At 40.7% G+C, this 27,601-nt stretch overlaps 1 protein-coding gene across 5 annotated transcripts in view; it reads right to left on the bottom strand.

Moving 5' to 3' along the window:
* The window catches only part of LDLRAD4 (low density lipoprotein receptor class A domain containing 4), a 318,465-nt gene that overhangs the window by 173,375 nt on the left and 117,489 nt on the right, over positions 1–27,601 (bottom strand). For 4 of the 5 annotated variants that reach the window (XM_013942419.2, XM_067290736.1, XM_067290735.1 and 1 more), the window contains one exon: positions 11,279–11,735. The exons of the other annotated variant lie outside the window; for it this stretch is intronic. In XM_013942419.2, the coding sequence (XP_013797873.1) occupies positions 11,279–11,318 (40 nt within the window). In that variant the 5' untranslated portion in view covers positions 11,319–11,735. The remainder of the gene's footprint in view (positions 1–11,278; positions 11,736–27,601) is intronic. 5 annotated transcript variants of the gene reach the window in all.

The raw sequence follows: 27,601 nt of genomic DNA, 5'->3' as shown, positions 1-27,601 counted from the left end.
TATCAAAAAGCCAAGTTTAGGGGCTCCAAAGACTGTCAAAAACCACCTGCCAAAGCACGCTCTGTTTAGAAATCAGCAGTTTCCAAGCCCTACATGAGTACAGCTTTAGGAAAGATAGAACCTGGAAAGCAAAAGTATTTTTATAGATCCATCAGAGTATTGTGTCATCTTCTCTTACAGGAAAAAGTATCTTTGGGTGTTTGCAACAGACTGGCAGAACTTGAAGGCTACACCCTATTAGCAAGCAATGATCTTACTAGAAACTGTAGATTTTGCTTATTCACTGATGCTGAGGGCTCAGCTGAAATTAAAGCTGGTGGGAGGATCCCTCCAGAAAGGGCTTGGAGCAGGGGTTGGGCAAGCCCTGGGGAGAAAACCTGGGAGAGGCGCAGTGTGGGGCGCATGCTTGGGTGGATTTAATACTGCTTCGTAATGAAGCTCTTCGGTGAGGAAAGCCAAGCACCGGCATGGGGCGGTGTAGCTCATACAGCCACCAGAACTTCCTGCGTATTCACAGGAAGAGTCAAGGAAGGACTGCATTCGCACAGTAAGAAGCTTTGCTCTGAAAAGAAAAACCCAAAACAAACAACACACACAAAAACCTGGCAAGTAAATTAATCCCCGTGCATCCTGGCCTCTTCTACCAAAAAGTAAAATGGATGGAATATTAAACCTACAAAGAAAACATTTGACTCTGTATATATGGTATTACCTTCTCCTCAATAACTGTTAGGCTTTTTCATTATAACATGTATACTGACAAAGTTACATATTTTCATTTCTTCATGTACCCATACTCTCTGATACGACAACTACTGATTTATATAAGTATTGCTTCAACTTATGACAAAGAAACATAACATTAATTCATACTATTTATTTAGCGGTAAAAGAAAAATGATATATATTCTATGGATCTAAACAGCCTGCTTGATATTTAAAAAAAAAAAAAAAAAAAAAAAAAGGCAGAATGTCAGACTTTTGCCCAAAACTTAGCTTCACATCATTCAATCAGAACATCACTGCCTGGAATTGAGCACATGGAAAAAGTCTTGCGCAAGGTCCTGCATCATTATAACACGAACAGAAAGGTTTTCCTAATATTTTTCATGTTTCCATTCAGCCAATTGAAAATGAAATAAGTATGATGTACCTCCTTAGCTTCCAAAAGGACACAGTCAAGTCCTTCAATAGTTCTATATTAATTTGGTTTTATGCTTTATCTTTTAATGTTTTTCAGTTTGTAATGAAATGTATTTCCAGCCTATTTTCCCTTATTTCTCCCTGTGCTCATACTGGTGTGCTAAGTTAACACAGTCTCTTTGTTTGGATTTTCTCCTCATTCGTGAATTGGTATCATCGACTCACTCAATGTTGCAAGGCCAGTTTTGGGAAAACACTGTTGCGGGAATACATCTTATATCGTGCTCCCCCTGCAGGGAAATGTACTGCATTGAAAGCCAGATGGTTTCAAAGACGGTTATTCAGTCCCCCTTCTTCTTTCTGGAGAAAGCTTTATTTTAAGAAGTGGAGATGGGAGGAATGTCCTCATCCAACATTTGTTGCTGAGCTCCAACATTTGCGAATGAAACACCTACAGCATAGGTTGGAGCAGAACAGTGACATACAAAAGGCCAAAGCAAACAGATGTGTTATGCTAGATTACATTTATCTGATTACTTTATTGGAAAAAAGTAAATGCTCCTACTTTAGACTTCTCTCAACTCTGAAGAACAGCAGTCAGAGGCTTATTTTCTGTCTCATGCATTACTAGATGAATTGTGAATGCAAGATCTTTTCAGTAGTGAAAATACCCTAAAGCAGCCAAGAGCATAGCCTAAATTTCCTTCTTTTTTTTTTTTTTGATGGCAAAAAAGATGAAAAGAAAGAAAGAAACTGCACTTAATTAATTAGGAAGAACTAACATGAAACATACACTGCTAATTTTACAGTCAATTTTCACCTGTTTTTATTTTCCAGTTTTTACTTGAAGGGACTATGCATTCATTTTGCTCATCCAAAAAGTCTACCTTTTTATTATGAGTAAATACTGAAACATAGCATATTCACAGTTAAATTTATTGTCCTATTCAGAGTTTGGAATTGGCCATTTGTCCGATTAAGTAGTACTGTGCAAAGGAACCATGACATGTACTAGTATGAAATGAGAAATAGCAGACTGGAATTTTTAAAGGGACTATCAACTTTGCAAACGGTATGATCTGGCTTAGAACATAATCTGCTAAAAATGGGTATCAGAGAGGAAGATCAAGGTTCAGTTTCCTCCATGAAAATTTTAGTGCATTTTCTCCCATGACTTTGGGGAGAAGTTTGCCATTTCCAACATTACACTGCTTCACAGAATAATTTTAATAATAACAATGGCCATAATGTTTCTCTGAATTGGAACCTTCTTTTGCCCCGGCCTGCACAACTCACAGGCTTTCATTTGGGGTCTGGAATAACTGTCATAAGAATAAATGGACTGTGCATATATAGGCAAGAATACACCTAGACTAAAAATTAAAGGACTTTTTAATCGAATCTAAATTACCTTAAATATTAATGAGCATTTAATTAAAGATGAAAACTCGAAAGAAAAGCCTTCCTGATATGAGTAGTAATTTTAGGATGGAGCGTGATATGGATGGTGTTACATGACACGGCAGCCTGCAATCTCAGCGGGCTGAATTCCAGGTCTGTGGAGGCTCCTCTCTAGTCCCGCGTTCCCAGGTGTCCTGTGCACAGGACCGCAGCGCCTGCATTCCTGCTGCAGTCCTGGTGGCTCCTTTCCTTCTCCTCTCTGCCTCTACATTTCGCAGAGATACCCTTGAATCTCTGCAGCAAGGCCGTCTCCTGGAGGCAATTGCCGCACAACTTCTCCCATCCTTGCCCTTAGCAAGCGGGCAAGTACATAGCACTACACTGAACCAAGCAAACAGGCAAAGAGTTCTTCAACTCCAGTTTAAATTAAAATTTGAAAGGACAAGCACTGAAAATATGAAATCCTTGCTCTGTGTGAAAAGCCTCTCTTTTGCATAAGGAATGAGACAGTTCAATTAACAAAGGCCTTATCTGTCCCATTACAGATTAAACAGTCCTTTTGAAAAGAACTGTCTGTTTTCTTGAGTAGAAAGGAAGTAAAGAAGAAAACGTAATGTTTCGCCTACACCAAGTTTGGGATCAAAACTTAAAAGCCGACCTCACAGAGCCAAAGCATGATCTAAAGCAAGAAGCACTGCTCTTCTAATCATCAATAGTATGGACAACGAAAGACCAAAAGCGATCGCTCTCACGTGGCACCACCATTCTTGAACTGACTTTCATGTGGTCTCTCGCTCCACAGTAATTCTACTAAAGGTTCTATTAAAAGCATTTTATCCTGAAAAGGAGACTTCCGAGGTACGCATTACTATACTTACAACAGTTCTACTGAATGCTACTGAGTGTAACATATTTAGATAACAAACTCTCTTAAGAGATTGAGGTTATATCTTCTTCCCAGTTCTTTTGCTGAGAATACTGCCTGTGCACAAAAAAATTGCACTCTGTAAATAAAGCATCTAAGGGAATACAATAAAATATGATCTGTTACTATCTGCGTGCTGATAAAAAGGCATTACAAAAAGCTATCAGTTTCTCCCAAGAACTAAGAGGCAGCAAAAGTTGTCCATGTGTGACATATTAACCTTGAACATTCACAAAATAAGAATGCATTTGTAAGAAAATTGCAGAGAATTTAGGAAGGTCAGACTAGCTTCAAGAAGCAGATGCAAACGAAACTGGCACAGAGGGAAACGAGAAGGTTCTACTACTTATTCAAGTTATATTTTTTAAATTAAATGTTTATCTGTAATTGAAAATCATGCAAATTATGACAACAGCAATGTGGTAGACCTATGTTAATGTAAAAATGAGTTTTCAACAGCTTTTAATATTAATGACATTATATACTTATTCGAAGACATTTCAAGCCTGTTTTTCTGTTTTACATTGCGCCTCAATTAGAAGTTGAGGAAGAAGGCTACCTTCAGCATCAGATACACCAGCTGCATATTTGATAAGTAGAATATGCAGAGTTTTATTTAAAATAATGAAAAAAATTTTAAAGGGTTTTGTTTTGGCTTTGGCTTATCTTTAATAATTCTTAACAATTACCCTTAAAATACGTGTACTATCTGACAGTGTTAAGAAGCATTTCTTAAAATACTTGCATACTCTGAAACAGAAGAATAGAAACATTTTAATGTTATAGAAATACTGCTCTATACTACTTATGCAGCTATATGTCACCCCCAAAAAAATCAGATGTTAAAAGGAGAAAGTTATAATGAAAGCTGAGGCAGGCTACAAGGAATGCAATGGAGCAATAATTCAGCAAAAAGAGTTAAGACTTTAAACATAGGGGACACTTAATCCATCCTTTATCAATTACGCCAAGAGCTCAACAGAATCTACTTAAACATTTAAAAAAAGATAGGGCAGTGCAGGTAGGTTACTCACTTTTAAAATGAACATTTATTATCCGGGGAACCAGTAATGATAGAATCACAAAAAAGTAAGGCTGGAAGTGCTTTCATGAAGTCCATTCCCCTGCCCCAGGGCAAGATCAGCTATACATAAACCATTCCTGACAGATATTTATCCAACTTGTTCTTAAAAACCTTCAGCAACAGGGACTTTGCAAACTCCCTAGGCAATCAATCAGCTGCAGTTCTTTACTATCCTTACCATTAGAAAGATTTTCCTAATGTCTAACCTAAATCTCTCCAACACTATAAGTTTGTCTATTCTTGCTTTATCCCCAGCAGAACTGGAAAACAGTTATTACCTTCCTCTTTACATGAAATTTCCATATATTTTAATGGCTATCACATCTTCCCTCACTCTTTCATTCTCCAAATGAATAATGGCCAACTGGGTCATATGCAATCTGCTGGAGCAATTAATTTATCTCATCTCCAATATAATCCCTACAAGGAGCCTCCCTATTCTGGAACTATGTCCCAATGCCAGAAACATCTCCACCCAAAACAGTACCAGTTAAGCAGAACAAGGAGGAGGGAAAGGAGCCAAACAGAGTATCAAGGCTCTCAGATTGTCTTCCTGGAAAGAAAGGTCCCACAAAACCAGCAGAACCAATTGTAGCAGGGATTCGAAGATTCAAAGAGGAAAAAGATACTCACTCCAGAGGAGGGCAGAGGAGAAGAGTAGAAGGGTTTGAGATAGGGGGAGTCTAAAAAAAAAAAAAGGGGGGGGGGAAAGAGTCTTTCAGACACACTGCTAAGTTGCAATGAGTTGGTCTGGAAGTAGGAAAAGCCTGGAAACAAGAGAAGGTGAAGGACAGCAGTGAAAACTAGGAACGATTACAACAAACAGGAAATCTGGAAGAGAAGGGAGATCAGATGGAGGAAAGGGAGGCATGGAGGAGTCTCAGTACCTAAAGAAGGAGAGAGGGGATATGGGCATGAATGGAGGAGAAGGTAAGAGGTGAGGAAAGCATGACAGGTAGAACAGGAAATACTACAAAAATCCTGAATCCCATGGGTATACAGAGCAGAGGCGTGGGGACTGGAGAAGCTCCCTCAAGCTGCATCCCTATGAATATGAGGAACTCCCAACAGATGAATTCTGTATCTCTGTTAAAGTAAGGCCTGGGGGCAGTATCAGCCAAGCTGAGGAGTAACCTCTTTGGGAGAGACTCTGCCTCTTTGGGTACGGCCTAAGGTCAAGCTTCGGGGACAATGACCTTGAGACATAAGACTGAGAGGGATTATTATAAGATTTGAGGGTAGAATCACTTCAGCAGGGAAAAGTGTGGGGAAGAAGATATGAAGCTATGACGGAAAGGTATCAGTAGGTGATAGAAAAAGTCAGTGCTATAAGGGCAGAGGTCCACCACACAAAGCAATATCTTCATATTTATTCCAGATTCCCTAGTGCCCCAGCTAAAAAACCCTCCAGCCTGAGGGCCACAGGGCAGGAACACCTAAGAGTCAGCTCAGGTCTGGCAGAGCTTATGCTGAGCTGGAGCTAATAAAATCCTGATGGACCTAAGCTGACCCTGTGAGGTTAGGAAGTTTCATAGTGTGATCCACAATCCATCCCATAGTATTCCCCTTATCTGTTACTTTCAATCATCCAGGATGTCCCTGTGCCACACACTCCCCACAGATGGAAAGCTGATTTCAGAGTTAGTCTGTTCTGCTGAACCAACACACTAAAAACACACACCGGTGAAAAAAGTAGCTACTTTTAAAACCAAACTTTGACTGTCCCTGATTCCCCTGCCACTAGTCACCCTAGCACTGGCTCAGCACTGAGTCAGGCTGAGCAAGAAGGGCTAGTACTTCATACAAGCAAGACGGTCCTTATCAGCAAAGCAGACCTTAGTTGCACTGCCATATGATGGCCACAGCTCGCCACGTAGCTCCATGCAATGGACACGTCACAGCACAGTACCTCACTGCTTCATGGTGACCTAGGAAAAACATCTTCAGAAAGTTTGAGAATTACTACACTAGTCCGAACACAACCATTTCTTCTGTTCTCAAGGGTCAGGCTGTCTAGACTGCTGGTCTTTCTTTTTGCTTTTCTCTGGATGCTTCCAGCTGGCTTGAAGCATGCTGCTCAGACAGAAATAGTACACCAGCCACAGAAATGCTAAGCAGAGTGCAAAAATTACTTTGCATGTCTTACATACAGACTCCTGTCCGTACATTCCAGCATAATGTTTATAGCATAGTATTGTCGACTCATAACCGTTTTCTGATCTCCTGCAACTACCCATCTGTTTTTTGCAGATCTGCTACCTCAGCAGTAATTCTACATTTTGGTTTGCACAGATGATTATTCCTGTCCAACCACAATTTAGAACTTGTTCTTAATGAACTGCATCATATTTGTTTTAGATCAGTTCTCCAATAAACTATATTAATTTTGAATTCTAATCGTGTTCTGAAAGGGCTTACATACCCTCTCTGCTTGGTGTCATCTGGAAATTCTGCATGCAGATTCTATCATCTAAGTCATTAATTAAAATATTGAATATTTTCAGGCGATCCTGGGCAGAATCCCATTTGACATATCCTTCCAGCTTGACTATGAATCACTAGTAACTATTCTGAGAACAGCTTTCCACTGTGTACCCACCTTACAGTATTTTCTTGTAGTCCATATTATCACCTTGCTTATGAAAGAATAAAAAGCCTTAAAAAAATGATGATATGCTATTTCTCTACTCACAAGGAGGTTAAGCTCATCTGATAAGGTACTTTCTGGGAAAAAAAAAATCATGCCAATTTGCTTATCACATTATCATCTTCAACCTATTTAAAAATAATTAGTTGATTATTTGGTCCAGAATTTTTTCCAAGAATTTAAGATAAGCTATCTACTCCAAAGGGGAAAAAGAAGGACCCAGGAAAGTTTACATACAGGTACAATGTTTGCCCAGTTTTTTTGAACCTGGCTTGTCCTCCAAATGTTCTCCATTGTAACAACTAATTGCTCAGATATTGCTTCAGCTATTTCACCATATACATCAGGAATAATTTAGTAAGCTCCAGCTGGTTCAAAAATATCTATCTTATCTAATTATTTTATAGCCTGTTCTGTTCCTCTTTTAGCTGGAATTCCTATCTTTTTCATAGTAGTATTAATTTTTTTTAGCCACCTGATTACAGTTACCCCTATTGGCAAAGAACGATGCAAAAAAGGTCACCAGCTACTTGGCCCTCTCTGCACTTTCAGATCATCAGTTTTGACTTTTCCTGTCAATTAGTAGTCCAGAAACTCGGTCTTCCTCTTACTACTACTGTGCATATAGCATGGTTGCTTGTTACCCTTGTCCTTTATTAGGTGTACTTTGTTTGTGCCTTGGCCTGATTTGGCTGTTGCATTCTTCTACTCACCTCTAGTAATGTATCTAGCTTCCACTTTTTGTACAAGTCCCCCTCAATTTTCAAATCATACAACTTTGTCTCTTCCAATACTTCTCTTTATTGGTACACATTTTATTTGTGCTTTTAATACTCTTTAACATGACTTGCAAAGAAAAAGTTAGTTCCTTTAAAAATTGCCGACACTTCAATTTCTTTTTCTCTTAGGTTTGTTTCCCAAGAAAACTTACCTATCAATTCTATAAGCTTACTGAAATCTGTTTTTTTACATAGTTTCTTGTTTTTATTCTGAAACTCTCCTTTCTTCTCTTCTAACGAATGCTGAGCTCTCTTTTTTCCATGATTGCTGTCACCATCATACACTCAACCATCTTTTCCCTAATCAAACCTAGGAACATTTCCCTTCCATTGCCTTCTCCGTATTCTGTAATCCTGATCCTATTATACCTACACGATCTACTGAAATTAGTATTCATTCAGTAGAGTGAAAAAGCTGTTACTGTCAGCTGTTGTTTTGTATTACATGTTAAAGTGACTGGATCAGTCCATCTCCTGGAACAGGAGCCATCCGCAAAAAAGGGCAGCTTTGGCAACCATATCAGCAAAATGAGCATAGAGACAGGATCGAAATACCTCTTAGCCTTAACCGTAAGCCTCGCAGGCCACAGGTATTAGCAAGGTAGAAAGGAGGCTGACAACATACTCCAAAGGTGGCTACACAGAAGCAACCATCCTCCAAGGCATCTTTCACCAGCACTATGCTCAGTTGTAAATTGAAAGCGATTACTCTGATTGTTGCAATAGCTGCAATTACTTAGCATTGCGAGATGCAGTACTGACACTGCACAAGTTTCAGACATCAATGCTTCTTCTGTACATGTTGATGACACAAATTAGCTCCCTTCTGCATGTGGTCATGCCCACTCTGCCCTTGCAACTACAAAACATCTGAGATACTGCTGTACTGCTTTCTTCTACTCCTCAGCCAGCATTCCAGCAGGAGAAGCAATATAGCAAGGATCAGAGGAGCAACAATATGCACCTGCCATTACACTTTTATTGCAGCTCTTATATTAGCGTAATACACTCCTGTGAATTGCTTTAAGAAATACTTATCTACCCACTGCTTATTTCTGGATGCACTATACAAATCTAAAAAGGAAGAAGGAGGATCTCCAAAAAGCGAACGTGGATATTAAATTGATACAAGTTGGAAGAAATAGAACTCCTTGCCATATTCTTATATAAGGCAATTATATTTCAACTTGTTTCTCTTTTAAGTCATGTGACTGTATGATGCAACTGGGCTAAACATTTAGTAATTCTTTAGCACAGCTACCAAGATTTGAAAATGTTTGTCAACATCTTTACCTGAAAGTAGTTCCAAAAGAATATTAGAAGAATTCCTTATGAGAGAGAGCACGAGCGAGTGCAAGAGCGCGCAACCTTCACGCTGCTAAGGTCCCCACAACAGGCACAAATCTGCTGGGTTGTCACCAGAATGTGATTGTTGTCCTGGGCCTCCTTGGACACCATTTTCATCTTCCTGAATTTTATGCAGCATTCCTTGCTGGTCCTCTCCTACCCAGAGGCAGTCATGAGGTTAACACCCTGACACCCTGAAGCCTCAGCAGTGTTGCCTGCTCAAGATGCCAACTGTCCCTATCTTCTTGGAGCTAAGGAATAGCAGGTGCTGTGGCAGAAGAGCGTCAAGTTGGAGAGGAAATAATACAAAATAATATTAAAAGGGTGCTAAAAGTAATAAGGGTCTCAGCAAAGGGGAGAGTCACAAAAGGCAGGACAGGCAAAGAAGGGAACAGATATCCAAACTGGTAGAGTCTCTATGGAATGCAGAGGAGGAGTAAAAAGTCACAGGGATGAGCTGAGGGTTGGCAGACGGTGGCAAGCAGAAAAATGCAGGAACAGTGCAGGAGTCGCGGCAGGTGCTATAGGAGGGTGCTGCGCATCAGGCACAGGCTGGAGGGTCTTGTGGTGCTGCAAACCACCCAGGGCTTCCAGACCTCACAACTCCCATCAGCAGTGGTGCATACTTGGAGCAGAGCTTCCAATTTCTTTTCCTTCAAGAAGCATCTTGCTCACATGCACAGAAACCGTGCTGTGAATGAGAGCAGCATGAGGCCATGGAGACAGCTACGGGATAGCCTTCAGAACTGCACAACCACTCTGAACCAACACACTAGTGCTGACACCCGGCAAGACAGCTACCATCACACTGCAGTGAGAAGGGTGGGAGCAGCATCAGTGAGGGTGGATCTGCTTTGAGAAAGAACAAAGTGGGGGCCAGCCCCTTGGGGAAAGGAACAGTTTAGTTGTTCTTTCCTGCAAAGAGTTCCTAGAACAGCTAAGAGCCCAGAGTAAAGCAGCCTGAGCCAGAAAATGATCCTCCCATGCAAACAACCCCCAATCCAGTAAACTTCTTCTAAAGGCAAAAATTTTAAATTAGAGAAATGTCTCACACATCACTCAATTTGACTGTGGTACTAATCCACTAGCTAGCCCTTCTAAAGCAAGAGAAATATCCAGTTGATTTTCTATTCATTTCTTACAGGATCTCAGCTGGCCAGCAGATGTGGAAACAAAGCAGCAAGATCTTCTGATCCCTGATTCATTTCTTCCACCTCTTGAAATAGAAACCAGTTCAGACATTGAAAGTGCTTGATGAATTCCAATGGAGTTTACACTAGAGGGAGCTTTTTTCAGAGAAACACACCACCGTTGCACCATCTCTCTTATTAAATTATATTCAACACATCTACAGGGAAATACATTGGAATCAGCTAAAACAATAATCATTTAAATCCTTTGGTTTTGTCAGTTCAAGAATCACAGCACCTGAACCGGGGTGGTGAGGGAGGGTGTACAAAGTAAAGTCACCTGGCAAGTCCTGCCCAAGATGTGCTCTGGCTGAAGAGATAAAGTTCAATGTTACCATGTTTCTGAGAAGCCTCCTGAGATGAACACTGCCCATTCTATGCCCTCTCCAAACTCCCATGTTAAATATAAGAGCAACTTAATAGACTACGTTTTATACATTGTAAGTGGGCCCAACTGACCCAGGAGGCCATTCATTGTCAAGCTGTTAATGAGTACTTTAATGAGCAAAGCTTAGCTACGCCTTCCCTAAGGCATATAACCATCCATTTCAGAGGGCTTGAAATATGGATCTAAAAACTGCATTGCTCACTATTAACACTACAAGTGTTGAACTGTTCCTTAAGTGAAGTATTTCAAAATACTATTTAAATTTAATATACTAAAAGGCACTAACTACAGCCAGGGACTATGGAATTTATTTTCTAAACTCTAGTAAACTGTCTCAAAATTATTAGCTGAATTAGAACAACAGAAGTCCTTACCTGTGAAAGCATTTGTGGCCTGAAAACCAGCTTCCTGCATACTGCTCTCCCAGTGAAGCTTGTGATTCCAATCTTAACCTGTCCTTACTGGAGACAACTGCTGAGCTTGAAGCTGTCAAGTCACTTCCATCTTAGCTTGTCAGAGTCCATTTCTCTTTCCATTCCCGTATTTGACATCATCCAATTCCCACCTGATCCCAGGTCTTTCGAGCCGTAGGCACAAGGGATCTGCACTGAACCCAGGTAGCAAGTGTTAGACAGTCCCATCAGCCATCCAGCCAGAGAATTTGGGCCATGATGAATGTGGAAATGAAGAAAATTGCCCACCAAGACTATTTCCCTTTCACAATTAAGTTCTAATCCTCTGTTCATCCAGCACCATTTTTTCAGGTCTCAGCCAATAGTGATGTTCAATTGTCTCTCCTCTCTCGTGTTTGTCTCCCCTCAGGCACGCTCACTGAGAAATTAAAAAAGAAGAGATTATGTTTCCTGATGACTTGTAGCAACATTAAAATTAACAGACTCCAGGGAACAAAAACCCAAAACACATTATCAGGGATTGATTGTACACATTAAAGGAGATCTTCAGAAGGCAAATATTGTGATTTTGCTGAGATGCAAAGTGTGACCACACAGCTCTTTGAAGTGCAGAGAGGAGCAGTGCTGAGGGTGTCATATGCATCTCTGAGAACATGATATGATTTACATTTCAAAAGCCGTATTTAGCAGAGATGGGGGCAGCAATACAATAACAAAATTGCAGTTAAAAGGGAAAAGGAAAAATACTCAAGGCTCTCAAGTCTAGTCTATTCAAAACCACAGTGAGATTTTTAGCATTTTATATAGCTGCTTCCCTTTTTTTCTGGAGCAGGAAACAGCACTGTATGCTGACGCCACACATGCAGTTCTAACATCAGTCTTCCGAGGTTAAAAACCTTTATCTGTGCTGTTGATTATCTGTTTAAAATCTCAATTGTAGCACAACTCAGATGTCTTCAGATATTCAGTCAGGTTAAAAACACCCACAGGCTATATAAAAGAAAGGGGGATGAAGTTTTTCCTGATACTACTACTTCTCTGTAGGGGCAAGGACATCTGCAACTCACTATAAACACAGCGTTGCTGCACATCCAGCTTTTAAAAATTAGGATACGTTTACTTTTATGGGGCGAAGGAAAGCGGCAGACAGGTACATGTGTTGGGGGCAGATTATTTTAGAAGAATGGAACGGTGCTGCTCATGGAAAGAAAAGAAGTCTTGGGAGAAGAAACTGCTCACTCCCCAGTGATCCTCCTTTTTCAAGTCGTAACGCTGGGCTCTCTGTTCCCTAATTCAATGACATGGGCAGCTGAAAACCACATCAGAGATGAGTCTTAAAACTATGAATGGATTTGCAACTAATGACTCTCGCCAGGGCTTGCAATACAGGATTAGACCTGAGGTGCATCTACCGGAGCAGCCCGCTGTGCCAGTGTCACTGTCAGCATCAGCACCAGATGCCTCAGATAACAGTGTAAGAACCAGCTCAGGAAGCAGATGCACATAAGCTGAAAATTCGGAGAAAAATTGAACAACAGAATCACAGAATGGTTGAGGTTAGAAGGGACCTCTGAAGATCATCTAGTCCAACCCCCCTGCTCAAGCAGGGTCACCCAGAGCAGGCTGCCCAGCACCACATCCAGCCAAGTTTTAAATATCTTCAGAGATGGAGTTTCCACAAGCTCTCTGGGCAACCTGCTCTGTCACCCTCACAGCAAAAATATTTTTCCCTATGTTAGGACAAAACTTCCTGTGTTTTTGTTCTTGCCCATTGCCTCTTGTCCTGTCTCTGGGCACCACTGAGGAGAGTCCTCTGTCTTCTTTGCACCCTCCCTTGAGATATTTATATGCATTAGGAGATTCCCCCTGAGCCTTCTCTTCTCCAGGCTGAATAGTCCCAGCTCTCTCAGCCTTTCCTCATACATGAGATGGTCCAGACCTTTAATCATCTCTGTGGCCCTTCTGGACTCACTCCAGTAGCTCCATGTCTCTCTTGTACTGGGAAGCCCAGAACTGGACACAGCACTCCAGGTGTGGCCTCACCTGGGCTGATCAGAGGGGGAGGTTCACCTCCCTCGACCTGCTGGCAAGACTCTGCCTAATGCAGCCCAGGATACCATTGGCCTTCTTGGCCACAAAGGCACATTGCTGCCTCATGGTCAACTCATCCACCAGGACCCTCAGGCCCTTCTCTGCAAAGCTGCTCACCAGCCAGTCAGGCCCCAGCCTGTACTGGTTCATGGGCTCATTCTTCCCCTGGACTTTGCACTTCCCTTTGTTGAACTTCATGAGGTTCCTCTCTGCCCACTTCCTGTCTTGAAAATAAAGCCTTTATGTGTAATGTTTTCTGTCAGAAAAAGCTGTATAAGAAATTTCAGAATAGTGTTTAACATGCTATTACTCCAAGACTTCAGCCCTTCAAAATGCTTTTTCAGCCTTTCAGAGTGCTTTATATAACTAATAACCATTTTGTATGAGGTTATGTTATCCTAAAGCATATACTGCTGAGCAAGTATAATGCATATAAATATATACACACAGACACACTGCAGGACAAATTTCTCCTGGCCCTTAATATTTTGCTAACCATTGTATGATGACTACAGATGGATACTGCACACATTTCCCAAGTTTTTTCTCTAGAGGCATTTTTATCTAGAATTTCTTCTATATTTGTAAGGTTAGGTCCCTATTTACATTCATATTTTCAGCCTTATAAGTTCCTATTTGCATTTATGTTTTCGGTCTTATAACTTTTGCTTTTGGTTTATAAACCCACAATTTTGACGTTTTCTATTTTCAGCATTTTAACTTCTCTCCCCATCTTAGAGATGCTCAAGAAATGTGCCTCAGTACTTTAGCATCCAGGGAAATTCTCTTGTGGTTACTAAATAGTTACATCTTCATATTAGATATAATATACCTCTAATATATTTTCCACATCTTCAGCATTTCCGCTAAACTAGTTAAGACCCAACAGTGTTGAAGTAACTCTACCATACAGGCACATTCAGTAACCACTGCTTCTTCAGATAGAAAGTACATAATTGCAACAACATTATAGGACACTAAAATACAGAGTCCATTCAAACTTTAATATTTAAAAGCTAGTGCACTGAAGCATTAGCGTTAAGCCTGCTCTTAAGGCATCAAATGAAAAAAGATACTGATATCTCATGATTGCCATAAGTGAGCATTTTTTGTCACTGCAAAAGCACTCTCTCCCTTGGCACATAATAAACTTTGCTCAAGAGACTCAATCCTGAACTTGGAGGTGGATGGCAGGACATGATTAAGGAAACAGAGCAGACTGCTGAGGTAAGCCTGCACAGTGCTTACAGCTTGCTATGCCTTTTCACAACTTGAACTCAATTTCAATATTTAAAAATTGCTTCTCACTCACAGTGAGCAGGTGATTTGATGAGTATTTTCAAAAGGCAGGCCTTTCGTCAGTTAGTTAATTTCAGTCACGTTCGCACAACAACTGCAAGTCCCAGATTTCCAACAGACAGATGATACAGATGAAGAAGACAAAGCAGACTGTCCAATACTATAGCAAATCAACAAATAGCAACTTGCATCTTTAACAGCTTATAAAGATGCAACCATTCGAACGTATTTGGTATTATTCAGAACTTTTCCCTTCAAAGCTGAGCTGGCATTTAAACAGAGGAGGTTTGTGTGCGTTTCCTAACTGGTGTGTTTGCATGCACAGAAAGGGTCAGGACCCTTCCTGATACAATTCAGTGTGGCTCTGCCAACTTCAGTGAAGCTATACCTTTACCCTTTCCTACCAGTATGGTGCAGAAATGTTAAACGAACCTGTTTAAAGGAACCAAACCTGAAAACATCTATCTGAAAAAGAGAGAGGAAAATAAACAGTACTGTTTGAAGATCACATATTCTTATGGCTCTGTGTAACTGTTATCATTTTCACAACTTGCAGAGACCCTGGTGGGAAGGCATCCTGTTATACTGATCAGACGAAAAAGAAAATCTAGAATAAAAGACTAGGTATTTCCTGCTTGCTCCATCTGTTATCTCCTTTCCAATTGTTACAGTAACTCTGCCTCTACTTCTGCTTTCATTCATCTACTGGAGTGTTATACAAGTCTCAGAAGCAAAACAAAACGTGTTTTAAAAATATGTAGCCGTGCTATAAAAAATTTTCAGGTACTATGCACTTACATGATTGAATGCCTAGAGAAAGATCAAATCCTTTTGTTTTCATCCTCTCCCCGTTACTCAGATTTAGTCCTGAGAAAGATATCACCACATAAACCTCATGCAAATTGCATATGGAAAATAGTTTGACTATTTAACACGTTACATAAGTTACAGATTCTCACGGTATATTTAGCTAGTCAGCCTGCTATTCCTCTTTTCTAAATATTTGAAGATTCAGTATTAAAGGGCCCATTTAAAAAAGAATCCAAGAGAGAAAAGTGGCAGCCAGTGAGTGTCATCAACTCCTGCAATATCATCTACACTTTATGAAGTATTATGAAATTGTTAGTCAGGACCAAGCCTCAGTGATTCACAAATAATTGGAGGAACTTGAACTGAAAGGAGAAGTGAAATATTATATTTTCCAATACCGATATCTCTGTAACAACTTTAACTCCTCAAAAGCATCGGCCAAAATGCAAATGTTGCAGTTCAGTTGGGTTTTTTTTCCATTTCCTTTCATTGTATACAGTCTGTTTCTTTGGCCGTGTGCTGGTTCCCTTAGAGACATACATGCAGTAAGATCGCACTGGGTGTACTGTTAAAAAAGACTACACCTATGGGAAGCATTTCCTGGGGTAGCCCTTGGCATAAGACTTCCTAAAGGGGAGTGTTAGACTACAGTGTTCAAAAAAAAATTTACAAAAGGAGCACCTGCAGAGTAAGCCTATATGTTTAAACTTTTGATAAATCTACAGAATAGCCTGCGAGCTGTGGTTTAGTTTAACTGCATCAAGGGAGGCTTCACTGCTTGAATTTTCAGCAGAGGTTACAGAGGGGTGGAAGGGCAGAGGCTGAACTCAGCCGCTGGCTGCCCTCGCGGGCCCTGCGGGAGGCAGGTGCTGCCGCCACTGGGAGCTCGGCCTCTGCGGGAAGCGCTGGGCAGAGGCAGCCAGGCCAGCAGCATGACCGCAGCTCACAGCCGGAGTTCAGCATGTCCTCAAATTCAAGAATAAAAGGAATCTGACTGAAGCCAGAACAAGTACAAAACTATCCATATGCTTAAATACTTTACTGAAGTAAGGCCTATACTTCCTATACTTCATGGTAGCATAGACTTGGACATATATTTAAGAAGCTTCTGGCTGGAAAAAACTTTCAACACCTTGTTTTTATAAAACTGTGTTTGCAAAAGAATGTTTAAAAGTGTGCTAAAGCAATTTAAATTGCAGCATAAAGCGTACACATATGGCTTACCTCTCCATTCCCATTTTGGAGTCACCCCGAGTTTTCCAGGCTTTGTTTTTGTTTCTCAGAGAGACTTCTAAACTTCATAACAATATTTACCAGTTATACCAACTCTTTTTTAGATGGTAATGTTCTACTGTGTGATCCTCATTTATTTATTTACTTCTATCTATAATTCATCTTCCTTCTGAGATAACATTGCACCAGTGCTAAATGAATAATAGTTTTTAGGAAATACTATGTTTCATAAGTCAAAGACTACTTAAAAATCAAGGCAACTTTCACAGGAGAACATACCCAATCCAAACTAAAAAACAGATGTTTAAAATAGGTTTATCTAATCACATCTTTCTCACATAAAACATATTTTCAGTTTCTGTCCTCAGTAGTTGCCTAGATTAGTTGTGACTTTTTAAACAGCTGCTGTATTTCACCTTGGTGAATCTCAGTGATTGATGAAATGAGTTTGCACATTAAATTATGTCATACAAAGTTGTAGTCTTACAGATACTTTCAGATATTCTTCAGCTTGTTTAGGAATAGCGTCCAAGCTTCCTTCTCCTTCCTCCCCCCTCCAGGACTCCCTGAATGGGGGCAACCAGAAAACACTCAAAGCCAGTTGTGGGCTTTCTGCATTAGCTGAAGCAGGAAATGGGTCTTGGGAAGGAGGCACGTTGCCAGAATGAAACATCTTTTTCCCTAGCCTGTCAAGAAAATGTTCTAGAAAGTAAGTTATTTCCCCAATGCCAACGCTGACAGCATGCTACAAAAGACACTACAGACAAGGCCCCATCTTAAAGAAAAAGAATGATTATTTCGGTAAAAGCATTTCTCCTACTACTGCTACTATTTGTTTCTTTTTAGAGAGAAGCAACAAACTGAAGCAATGATATAAAATCAGTCTGTTGAGTAGCTTCATGCCATAGTGAATAGTTTTTGGTAATCAGATAGTAAAGCATATTTCACTTGAAGAAACCCTATAAATAACTGATAACACAGAGGAGCATGCCACATTTCCTCACATTCATCTTGTAAGTGAAAATTAATTTGAGTCCTCTATTTTCTATCTCTATGAGCAAACTAAAGAGCCATGCGTTTTCCTAAAGCTATGCTGACAGAATGAAGTAAAAATCCAGTGAAAAAGTTACTAAAATCTCCATGACAAGCTATTGGGTTTGGATGAGATAATTATTGGAAGAAATTGCACAACCAGTGCTATGCAGAATAAATGAGAAGACTGCATTGTTTATTTTTTGACCTTAATAAGACTAAACTTACCAGAACTTGTCAGGAGATGTCATTAATCATGCTGCTCTACAAACCTAACCAGATATAAAAAAAAAACTAAGGTCTGAGTTTTATCTGCCAAAAAAATTGAAGAGATAGTAAGAGCTGAATCCAGTTTCCAATTGTTTTTTTTCCTTTCAAAGCAACACCACAGCAATATTTGAATTTGCAGACAATTGGTAAAAGCATACATGACACTGAGCAGATTGGATAAAAGACCGCAGGTCTGTGACTTGTGTCCCAGTGACTTGCATCAGAAAATAGCGGTTGCTGGAAACGCAGGGGACGGGGCATACCTCAAGACTCCGAGTGGACAGTGAGGTGGATTGAGAACTGGCTGAATGGCAGAGCTCAGAGAGTTGTGATCAGTGGCACAGAGTCTAGTTGGAGTCCTGTAGCTAGCGGTGTCCCCCAGGGGTCAGTACTGGGTCCAGTCTTGTTCAACTTCTTCATCAGTGACCTGGATGAAGGCACAGAGTGCACCCTCAGCAAGTTTGCTGACGATACAAAACTGGGAGGAGTGGCCGATACACCAGAGGGCTGTGCTGCCATTCAGAGAGACCTGGACAGGCTGGAGAGGTGGGCGGAGAGGAACCTCATGAAGTTCAACAAAGGCAAGTGCAGGGTCCTGCACCTGGGGAGGAATAACCCCACGCACCAGGACAGGTTGGGGGTTGACCTGCTGGAAAGCAGCTCTGCGGAGAAGGACCTGGGAGTGCTGGTGGACACCAAGTTAAGCATGAGGCAGCAATGTGCCCTTGTGGCCAAGAAGGCCAATGGTATCCTGGGCTGCATCAGGAAGAGTGTTGCCAGCAGGTCGAGGGAGGTGATTCTCCCCCTCTACTCAGCCCTGGTGAGGCCACATCTGGAGTACTGTGTCCAGTTCTGGGCTCCCCAGTGCAAGAGGGATGTGGCAGTACTGGAGCAAGTCCAGCGAAGGGCCACAAAGATGATTAGGGGACTGGAGCATCTCTCTTATGAGGAAAGGCTGAGAGAGCTGGGCCTGTTTAGCCTGGAGAAGAGAAGGCTGAGAGGAGATCTTATCAACGTGTACAAGTATCTGAAGGGAGGGTGTCGAGAGGATGGGACCAGACTCTTTTCAGTGGTGCCCAGCGACAGCACGCGAGGCAATGGGCACAAACTGAAACACAGACACTTCCATCTGAACATGAGGAAAAACTTCTTCCCTGTGAGGGTGACAGAGCACTGGAACAGGTTGCCCAGAGAGGTTGTGGAGTCTCCTTCTCTGGAGATATTCAAAAGCTGCCTGGATGCAATCCTGTGCAATGTGCTCTAGGTGACCCTGCTGAGCAGGGGGGTTGGACTAGATGATCTCCAGAGGTCCCTTCCAACCTCAGTGATTCTGTGATTCTGTGATTCTGAGTATCACACATGTAACTACACTCCTCATGGCATTTAGCTTCCCTGTACACCACCGGAAAACTCGGGGGTGTGGGTCGTAGCCACAGAACCTGCCCACCCCGATAAGCAGGAGGGGGAGAAAGAAGTCACCAGTTTAACTTTGCTGTGCCACGTCGGGTGTCCTACCGGGGAGGAAACACCCTAGCAGAGCAGGGCAATGGACACCCTCTTGCTAAGGGCATTTTTGACGTGCGGCTGAGCAGAAGATGCGAGTTTCCCTCCTCCTCCTCCTCCTCTCCCACAGTAACTCTTTGCTTCTTCATCAAAATTTTTCTTTCAGCTTCCGTTCACCTCATGAAGAGCAGTGGTGGCTGCCTAACACATAGCTCCCACAGGGCTGTCGTATCCCAGCCGTTTCACTCATTTCAGTAACCCCACCACACAGACACAAGCAATATATGTTGTTTATAAGGTCTGTATTTTCCAAGTTTGCATCATGCATTTCCTAGCTTTCAGCCAGCCAAGACAAGCTTCCTGATTTCTTTATTTTTATCTCATTTTTGAGTTATAAGAAAAGCACACGGGCATTTGTCGTTTCCACTGAAAAAACCCTGCACAAGAGAAGGGACCTGGCAGCACTCCTGTCCTGCCACAGATGGCACCTATGTCAGCCATCCCCATCCCTAGGGACCCAGGGGCACCCTTCCTGTGAGGCAGTCACAACCTGGGACAACATCTGTGGGGCAAGGGCAATGCACCCACCGGGGAAGGTGTGCAGAGCCAAAACCAACTTCTCCCACTGAATTGGGCCGAGCAGGCAAAAATCCCAGCATACACATGTGAAGGTACATATGCGTATACCAACTTTGCTCATAAAAAACAACCTGTCTGAAACTAGGTAAAGTTGCACTTGTGTTTTTGAAAGTAGAAACATCTGTTTGCAGACTGTGGTGGAAATGAAGTACGGAAACAGTATCTCTCATGCGAAAATCTCACACAGCACACAGACACCGAATGGCACGATCCTCCCAGGAACGTTATTGGGAACTACTGAACCAGCCACCCACAGGATTGTGAAAACTCAGAGACTAACCAGAAGAGTCAGCCAGAGTCACTTCAACTTCTGGTCTGACAAAAAGCACAACACAACACACGTTTCGGCAAGTGTAAGATGCAGACCAGAACAGTGAACTTGTGCCGACTGTGATGGCAAATAAACTGATGCCGAAGAGACTCAAGGAGTGAGGAAGCTGTTGGAGAAAAAAGCTACTCTCTGGATAGTACTTAGATTTGCCACACACTCCACTGGGAAAGGAAGGTGCTCAGCCCCTCTCAAGAGCCATATAACATCCTATGCACTTGGACCATGACCAAAGAAAAACCTTCTCTGTTGAAGAATAAAGCATGCACTACCCAATTTAATTAGCAGAAACTGCCACCGTACATACTGAAGGAGCACTGGTAAGTGTTTCCTATCTTCATAGAAGGCTGGATCAGTCATTGCTGGGAAAGTCCAACTGTTGTGAGCAGCAGCTGCTCAGGAGTGCAAGGAATGTAAAGGAAAGGCCCACTAGTAATTTACACATTACTCATAAATCCAGTTCTAGTTTCCTGCAAATCAAGCCATGCTGCAAGGATTAATCTAATTTATTTACAGTCTTAGTGAGCAACAAGTTCTGAGTGCTCTATAAAGAAATGCAAGCAGAACATTATCCACACAAGCAAAACCCCGTCCCGAGAACTGTAGACAGTCCCTGGGCACATCCGCTGCAGGCTGCTCCTGACGCTACTGCAAGCAGAACTGGCAGCAACAGCATCCCACAGTATAGCTGTGGGTGGTGCAACAAGCAAGTCATCTGGGTATGTCTCTTCTAACGCAAAGGAAGGCTTGCAACTACTTCATACTGACAATCCAGCTCACCTGCTGCACAAATGCATTTTACTCCCAGTGCCACAGAAAGCTTACAAGGATGTATGACTATACATATTTTATCCAAAAAGGATTCTTATTATAGCAAATAGCTAAAACTTTCGCTACAGAATTCCACCAAATTTTAGATAACTGAGGAATCCAAAAGCTTGTTGATTCATATTCTACTGATTTTGATTTTCAATATAAGCTACAATGATCTACGTGAAGCACTAAAGATCCAAACTCCTGCTTGCCTCCATTAAGACCAGGTCTCCATATTTTCTAGTATCTAACACGAACAGCAAGTTTCAATTACATGTTTATCACTACACTGTGACTGAGCTGTGAACTCAACCTAATGATCCTGAGACCCATACCACCTGCCTTAACATGGTGTTTCCCTTTCCAGAGCATCTCTTGGAATTTTATCCTCTTAATGATACTAGATAATAGCTAGATTAATGAGGGCCCTGTATCAGAAGTCATATCCAGGCAAAAGCTTCACTTGAGCCCATGGGGTTTTTTGCCCATGTCAGGCTACAGATATGAATCCTGCTCTATCACTAAATATCTAGACTACATTGAAGAAAGCACTCCTTTAAGCATGTGTTTACTTTTAATCCGATAGCCAGTAGGGCATAAGTAATTGCTTACAAACAACCTTGATTTAAGGCTTTAGCAATCTTACCCATCTTAGTTACAACTAATGATGCAACTTTACTCCCACTTTCAGCCTGGAAATGAGAAAGGGAACAAAACAATGGTTTAGCATTTCTGTTATTTTTTTTTGGACTTAGCAGATGTATTCAAAAGCCTTTGGTTGCTTAGGCAAGTTACTTGATCTCTTGATCATCCGATCAGTAAAGCGGACGTAACTCCTCTCTGTAGATTAAGGAGCTGTAAAATGCTCAGGTAATAGGGGTGCGATTAGTAAAATAAATCAGAGAAAAGCTAAAGCTATGTTTTGATTAATTTGGTTTCGCTCCAGTGAACACATCTTTCTGCAAATCCAAAACAACTCTATTCATGTTGTAAAATCACCCTGAAGAAACTCTGTTTACCAAATAAGAGGCCAGCAGTATTTTTCTTCCAGACAATACTAACAATACCTACTCTCCTTTAAGTCTGGCCTTCTTCAAAACACAAATCTGTTGAAAAACAACTCACAAAATAACTCACAAAATTCAGTGGGAGAGCACAGTGGGGAAGCAGTATCCTGAAGTGATCAGCTAAATCTCATTTTCCAGAGAACACAGTTCATTCTCTCAAATCCCTCATTAGTTAATATACAAAAGCAAAGAGACTATTTTTTCTTGTCCTTGAGGGACAGCTTTTCACATAAACAAACAGCATACAGGCATGGCAGCTACTGCTGCCATCAGTTAAATCTGTGTGATTCCACTAGCCAAGAAGTCCTTGTCTATCACTGGCATAAGGAAGGTGACCATAACTTGGACTCTCCCGTTTCAGTGGTAATTCAGTTAGCAGTTCTAATCCGTGTCAGCAAAACAAAACACTTCACCAAAAAACTTTTTTTTTTAATCTAACATCCTGTCTATGTTTTACCAATAATTTTTAATAGCAATGATATTTTAATTTAGCCGTATTATATTTTAAAACCATTCTGCTATGCTCAGATATCATGTCTTGATGCAACTGAAGCACTTGTAGCTGTAGGCAACTAAAAAAGCACACTAGCAATGTAACATTGATAGCACCTTTTTCAGTTAATTAACTCAAATCAAAGTATACTCTGAGGTTTTTGACAAAACCACTCAAAACCTGATATTTTTATCAAGAAAAATTTGTCTGCTTTGTTTCTCATAGGTAACATCCCACTCGCCTGTTATCCTCTCAAACAATCCACGTTTACAGAAATCTGGCATCTCTTGCTTTGTTTTCAGTTTCGTGTTGCCCTTTTAAGTACAAGCACATAATGTTTACTTTCAAACACCCATTAGACTACATGTGCGGTTTTTCTCTGAGGCCTACCTGGCAAATTGAAAAAGTCTTCTCGCTCGCTCCCCAGCCTCTGCTCCTATGCTCCTATAGGAAGGGCCCATACAGATTAAGTTTATGGACAATTATGAAGTGTAATTAAAGATTCACAGTTACAAACCAAAACAGTGCAATCTTATATTAGAAGAAAATTATGATCTCTGCAGAAAAAATCACCATCTTCTTTGCTCAGCCATGGAGTTATAGCTTTGTATGATCCAGCTGATAACCAATCACCAGTCTTGCAACAAAAACAAACAATACTTTTGGCTTTTTTTTTCTTTTTTTAAACAAGTGAAATATATTAAAATTCTGACTTTGTGCCTTTGATAAATAAGCTTCCAACATCACAGCACATTTTCTGAGAGGCATCTGCCTTCTGCATTGTGGCCATATAGCTAAGAAAGTGTTGGATTTACTGATAAAGCAACAAAGAACCAAATACTTGGGGAGGGAAAGATGCAAGGAAGGGGAGAGACTGTCTTCCTCTATAAATATTCAAGACACAGCAAAGCTCACTCAGATAAAATGCAGTTTTTCTCTTGAGGAGGCAGCTGGAAGCAGTGATGCTGATGAATCTTATTCCACTATATCCCACTGCAAGATACAAACCTATTTAGAGGCAACAGAGGGAAAAGCAGGAAATATCCCACCAGTATTAACTCTCTTGTACAGGTTAAAACTCTTGACAGCGCAACCCCTTCCCGTATCGAAGGAATGGGGAGACGGATGTACGTAAGCTCTCTGCTAACAAACAGCACTGGCAGGAAAGAACTTCATATCATCACTTCAAACATTGAAAAGAGAAAGCAAGACAAAAATAAAAGAAGAAAAACCAAGACCCCAGAAGAGCTAAGTATCTAGAATTTTGGAACAACAATTTGGGCATCTTACATAACACAGTTCATCATATGTTACCCAGTCACTCGTGCGTCAAGAGCGGAAACTGGGTCAACTACAATATTTCTATGAAAGAAATGGAAACCTTGATTTTAAAACACTTCAAAATGTGTCAAATGCTTTGGTATGCTGTTCCAAGTTAATTATCAACAAATTAAATATCTACACTTTGACTTCTTATTTATCAAGCACAAAACCTAAGGGTTGTGTGCTGATCCTGTAAGTGCTGAGCACTTTCTGTAAAGGGATGCAGTATTTCTTTACACCACTCATCTAAGGGGACACTCACGTGTCAGAAAACCTTACTAAGGTAGGATGGTGATCCCAAAATCCACAAGCAAACTGCAATCTTTATACAGGGACCCCCCCCCAAGGCATGATATGCAGGAACAACTGAATTTTCCCATCTCCAGCTCAAAGGAATATATGCCTCGTACCCCAGCCATCCCTGTCTTCTACTGTATCTTCCAGGACAGAAGACAAATAACAACATCATGTTACTACTGCTGAGGGGACACTATCCAGATGAACTGCATGCAGCTACAGGTCTGGCTTCCTATGACAAATAGAAGAAGTATTTATTCTGTTTAGAGTCCAATTTTTTAAAGGAGTAAGTTGCTATGCAGTATGTATAAGCAAGCCAGACTAATTCTCTCATTTTACCTAGGCATTTTTCTGTCTTTTCTCACCTCTTCTGGCTTAACACCCATATTTTTGGGTTTGTTAGTGTTTTTCTTCACTTTTAAATAACATGCAAGAAACCCAAACTGAAGTACCATATAAAATCTGTTCTCTAACATGATGACAAAAAAAGCCTAGAGTGTTAATTCATTACACATTATGGAATCTGTATGGGTCATTTTCAAGTATGTATAGCTTCACAATTTTAAAACTCGATTACCAGCAAAATGTCAAAGGTTCTGTTCCTGTTAAATCATGCTATACATCAAAACACATCAAGACAGAACTCACTGTACAGTTGAGACTTTCCTTTGTGGCAAGACTGAAGCTCTAAACTTATTTAATGTATAGGAGTTTTAAAAAGCCCCTGGGCCTTTTTATTAAAAACACACAGAACAGACAAGGAAAAAAAAATCCATCCAGTATGCATTTACAGACAGAATTTGTGGATTTGTAACAAACAATCAATCCAAATTTACCCTGTGGCCATAAGCAAACATCAAAAATGCCAGCTTGAAGGGCTATTTTCCTTTAGTAACAATATCTTTTGGGTAACTATTAAAATAGCATAATCTTAAAAGCAGCATTGACAAAACGAATGCAGTTCAACTCCAGTTTCCAACCAAATGCCTTTTTTGCACACACATGCTTTGCCTTCCATTAATCAGCTGCATAATACAAACCACAAAACTGCACTTACAACAAATCTGAACCTCCGATGCCAAACTTTAATTCAAAGATGCCAAAGCAGTTGGGCAATGCAGTAGCATTTTATACTGAAGTTAGCAGTGCTCACAACTGGAATATGCCTCCATCCCAACAAGGCAGAGATAGGGAGTGTGAAGACAGAGAGGGAGGGAGGGGAAGAGATTAAAAAAAAAAAAAACTTTTTATTTTAATCCTTTCCTCAAAAAATAGTTAAACATGCTAAATTAAAACTGCAAATAACACCAATAATGTTTTCATAGTGTGAAAATTTGTTTTGTTGAAAGCCCATGAATAGTTTGATAAGTGATGACTTCAGAAAAAAAAAAAAAAGATTTTTAGATGCTTAATGAAGGAAACTACATTCCTTCTCCCAAACCACAGAGGAGCTTTCTTGCAGCCTCTCTATATTAGAACAGTATCCACTGTCCCCTTCACGGTAAGGGCTATGCAGACAGGGTATCCCTCAAAATTGTCTGTGTATGTGTGTGTGCACACTCGCACATCTTTATATAAAACCCCATACACACTTGGTGCCCGGAGTACAAGCTGTTTTACTGCAGTTCATGGCAGTAACATAGAAATTTTACTGATTACAGAAAAAAAATAGTTTACATTAAACAAATTCACTTCACAATAGTACAATGTAGTATTACCTCCAGATAGTTTTGCTGAGATTAGCAGATCAATTTTATCATGAAAACAAATAGAAAGGAGGCAAATGGGGAAACATCCACAATCATCAGGAAGTAAACATGTAACATTCAAACTAATATACTCCAGGAGTACTTTTTTTTTTCCGTTACTCCTTTTATTTGGATGAAAAATTCACTATCTCAATAGAAATGTTGTTCCTCTCCTTTAAGGAAACATGCATCTAAGAGTTAAGGTTAGGTGGCCAGGTCAGGAGGGTGCTGGGTGTCACCCACACACGTCAAACAACATTTGCTTCTACTTTGTTTTGGGAAGACAAAAGGCAGCATGAGAAGGAAGGGAGTCAGTCTGTCTGTTCCAAATTCTCAACCCCTCTAATGAGCTTTGCAGCAAAACACCACTGCTTATCGAAGTCATTTTTGTCCACTAAGAACTACATTAAGATTATGGATACCACTGAAAAGTCATGACCCTCAACTATTATCCAAGTGCATTTATTATTGAAACCTGGCTGAACAACAGCAACAGTAAACTTCCAATTTTGTTTTCTTACTGAAGTTCTGAACTTCTACACTTACAATCTACAAAAGTACATCAGATACAGCTGCAACAAACACACCCATATTATGTCAATAAATCTGGAAAATGTAACAGATGGACCTATTTCTTCCCCTTTGGCCCGCTGAAGATGTTGGGCAAATGCCCTCTGTTCACATCACTACAAACAAAGCCACTGCCATGAAATCAGTCATTGCGCAGAAACTTTATCCGCCCTTCCATTATCTTTAATAGCTTCATTTGGGAACTGAGAATCTCTGGAGTGCTTTTCAGCACATTAATAAAAGACACTTTGTTTTATAAAGTTTCTTATTATTACTGTACTGCCTGTGTCAGCTCATTGGAGTCAAGTTTGTCTTTTTCCCCCCAGAATTTTCTTAAACCAAGACTTGATTTTTTTGGTCAATGACAAAGGCACCAGTGGTTTTGGGGCTGTTCCTGGACACTCTCTTTCATGGGACTTCTGTTATTTCATTTTCCATGCACTTTAAGAGCCCTTCATCAATAACACTGCTGAAATATTTCACCTCAGTTCCAAGGCTTGACGCCTCTTTGAAACACTGAGATCCACCTCATGCCTTTTTTTCACTTTTTCGTCAATGAAGCTACACCTGGCATGCCACCTAATATTAATTATCACTGCCTTGTTCCTATCCTGGTCCTCTCTGAAACCACCAGGCATCACGGACTTGACCATACTCCTGTTTCTCTCACTAAAATCCATGGCCTCTGAAGTCTGAACATTAAAAAATGAACTGAAAGTTTCAGCTGGCAAACAAGGGAGCAATTCATCTCATGAGTGAGCTTTTAAA

This window comes from Apteryx mantelli, chromosome 2 (assembly GCF_036417845.1).
Source record: "Apteryx mantelli isolate bAptMan1 chromosome 2, bAptMan1.hap1, whole genome shotgun sequence".
Classification (NCBI taxonomy): Eukaryota; Metazoa; Chordata; class Aves; order Apterygiformes; family Apterygidae; genus Apteryx; species Apteryx mantelli.
This window is presented reverse-complemented; position numbering and strand designations above follow the sequence as displayed.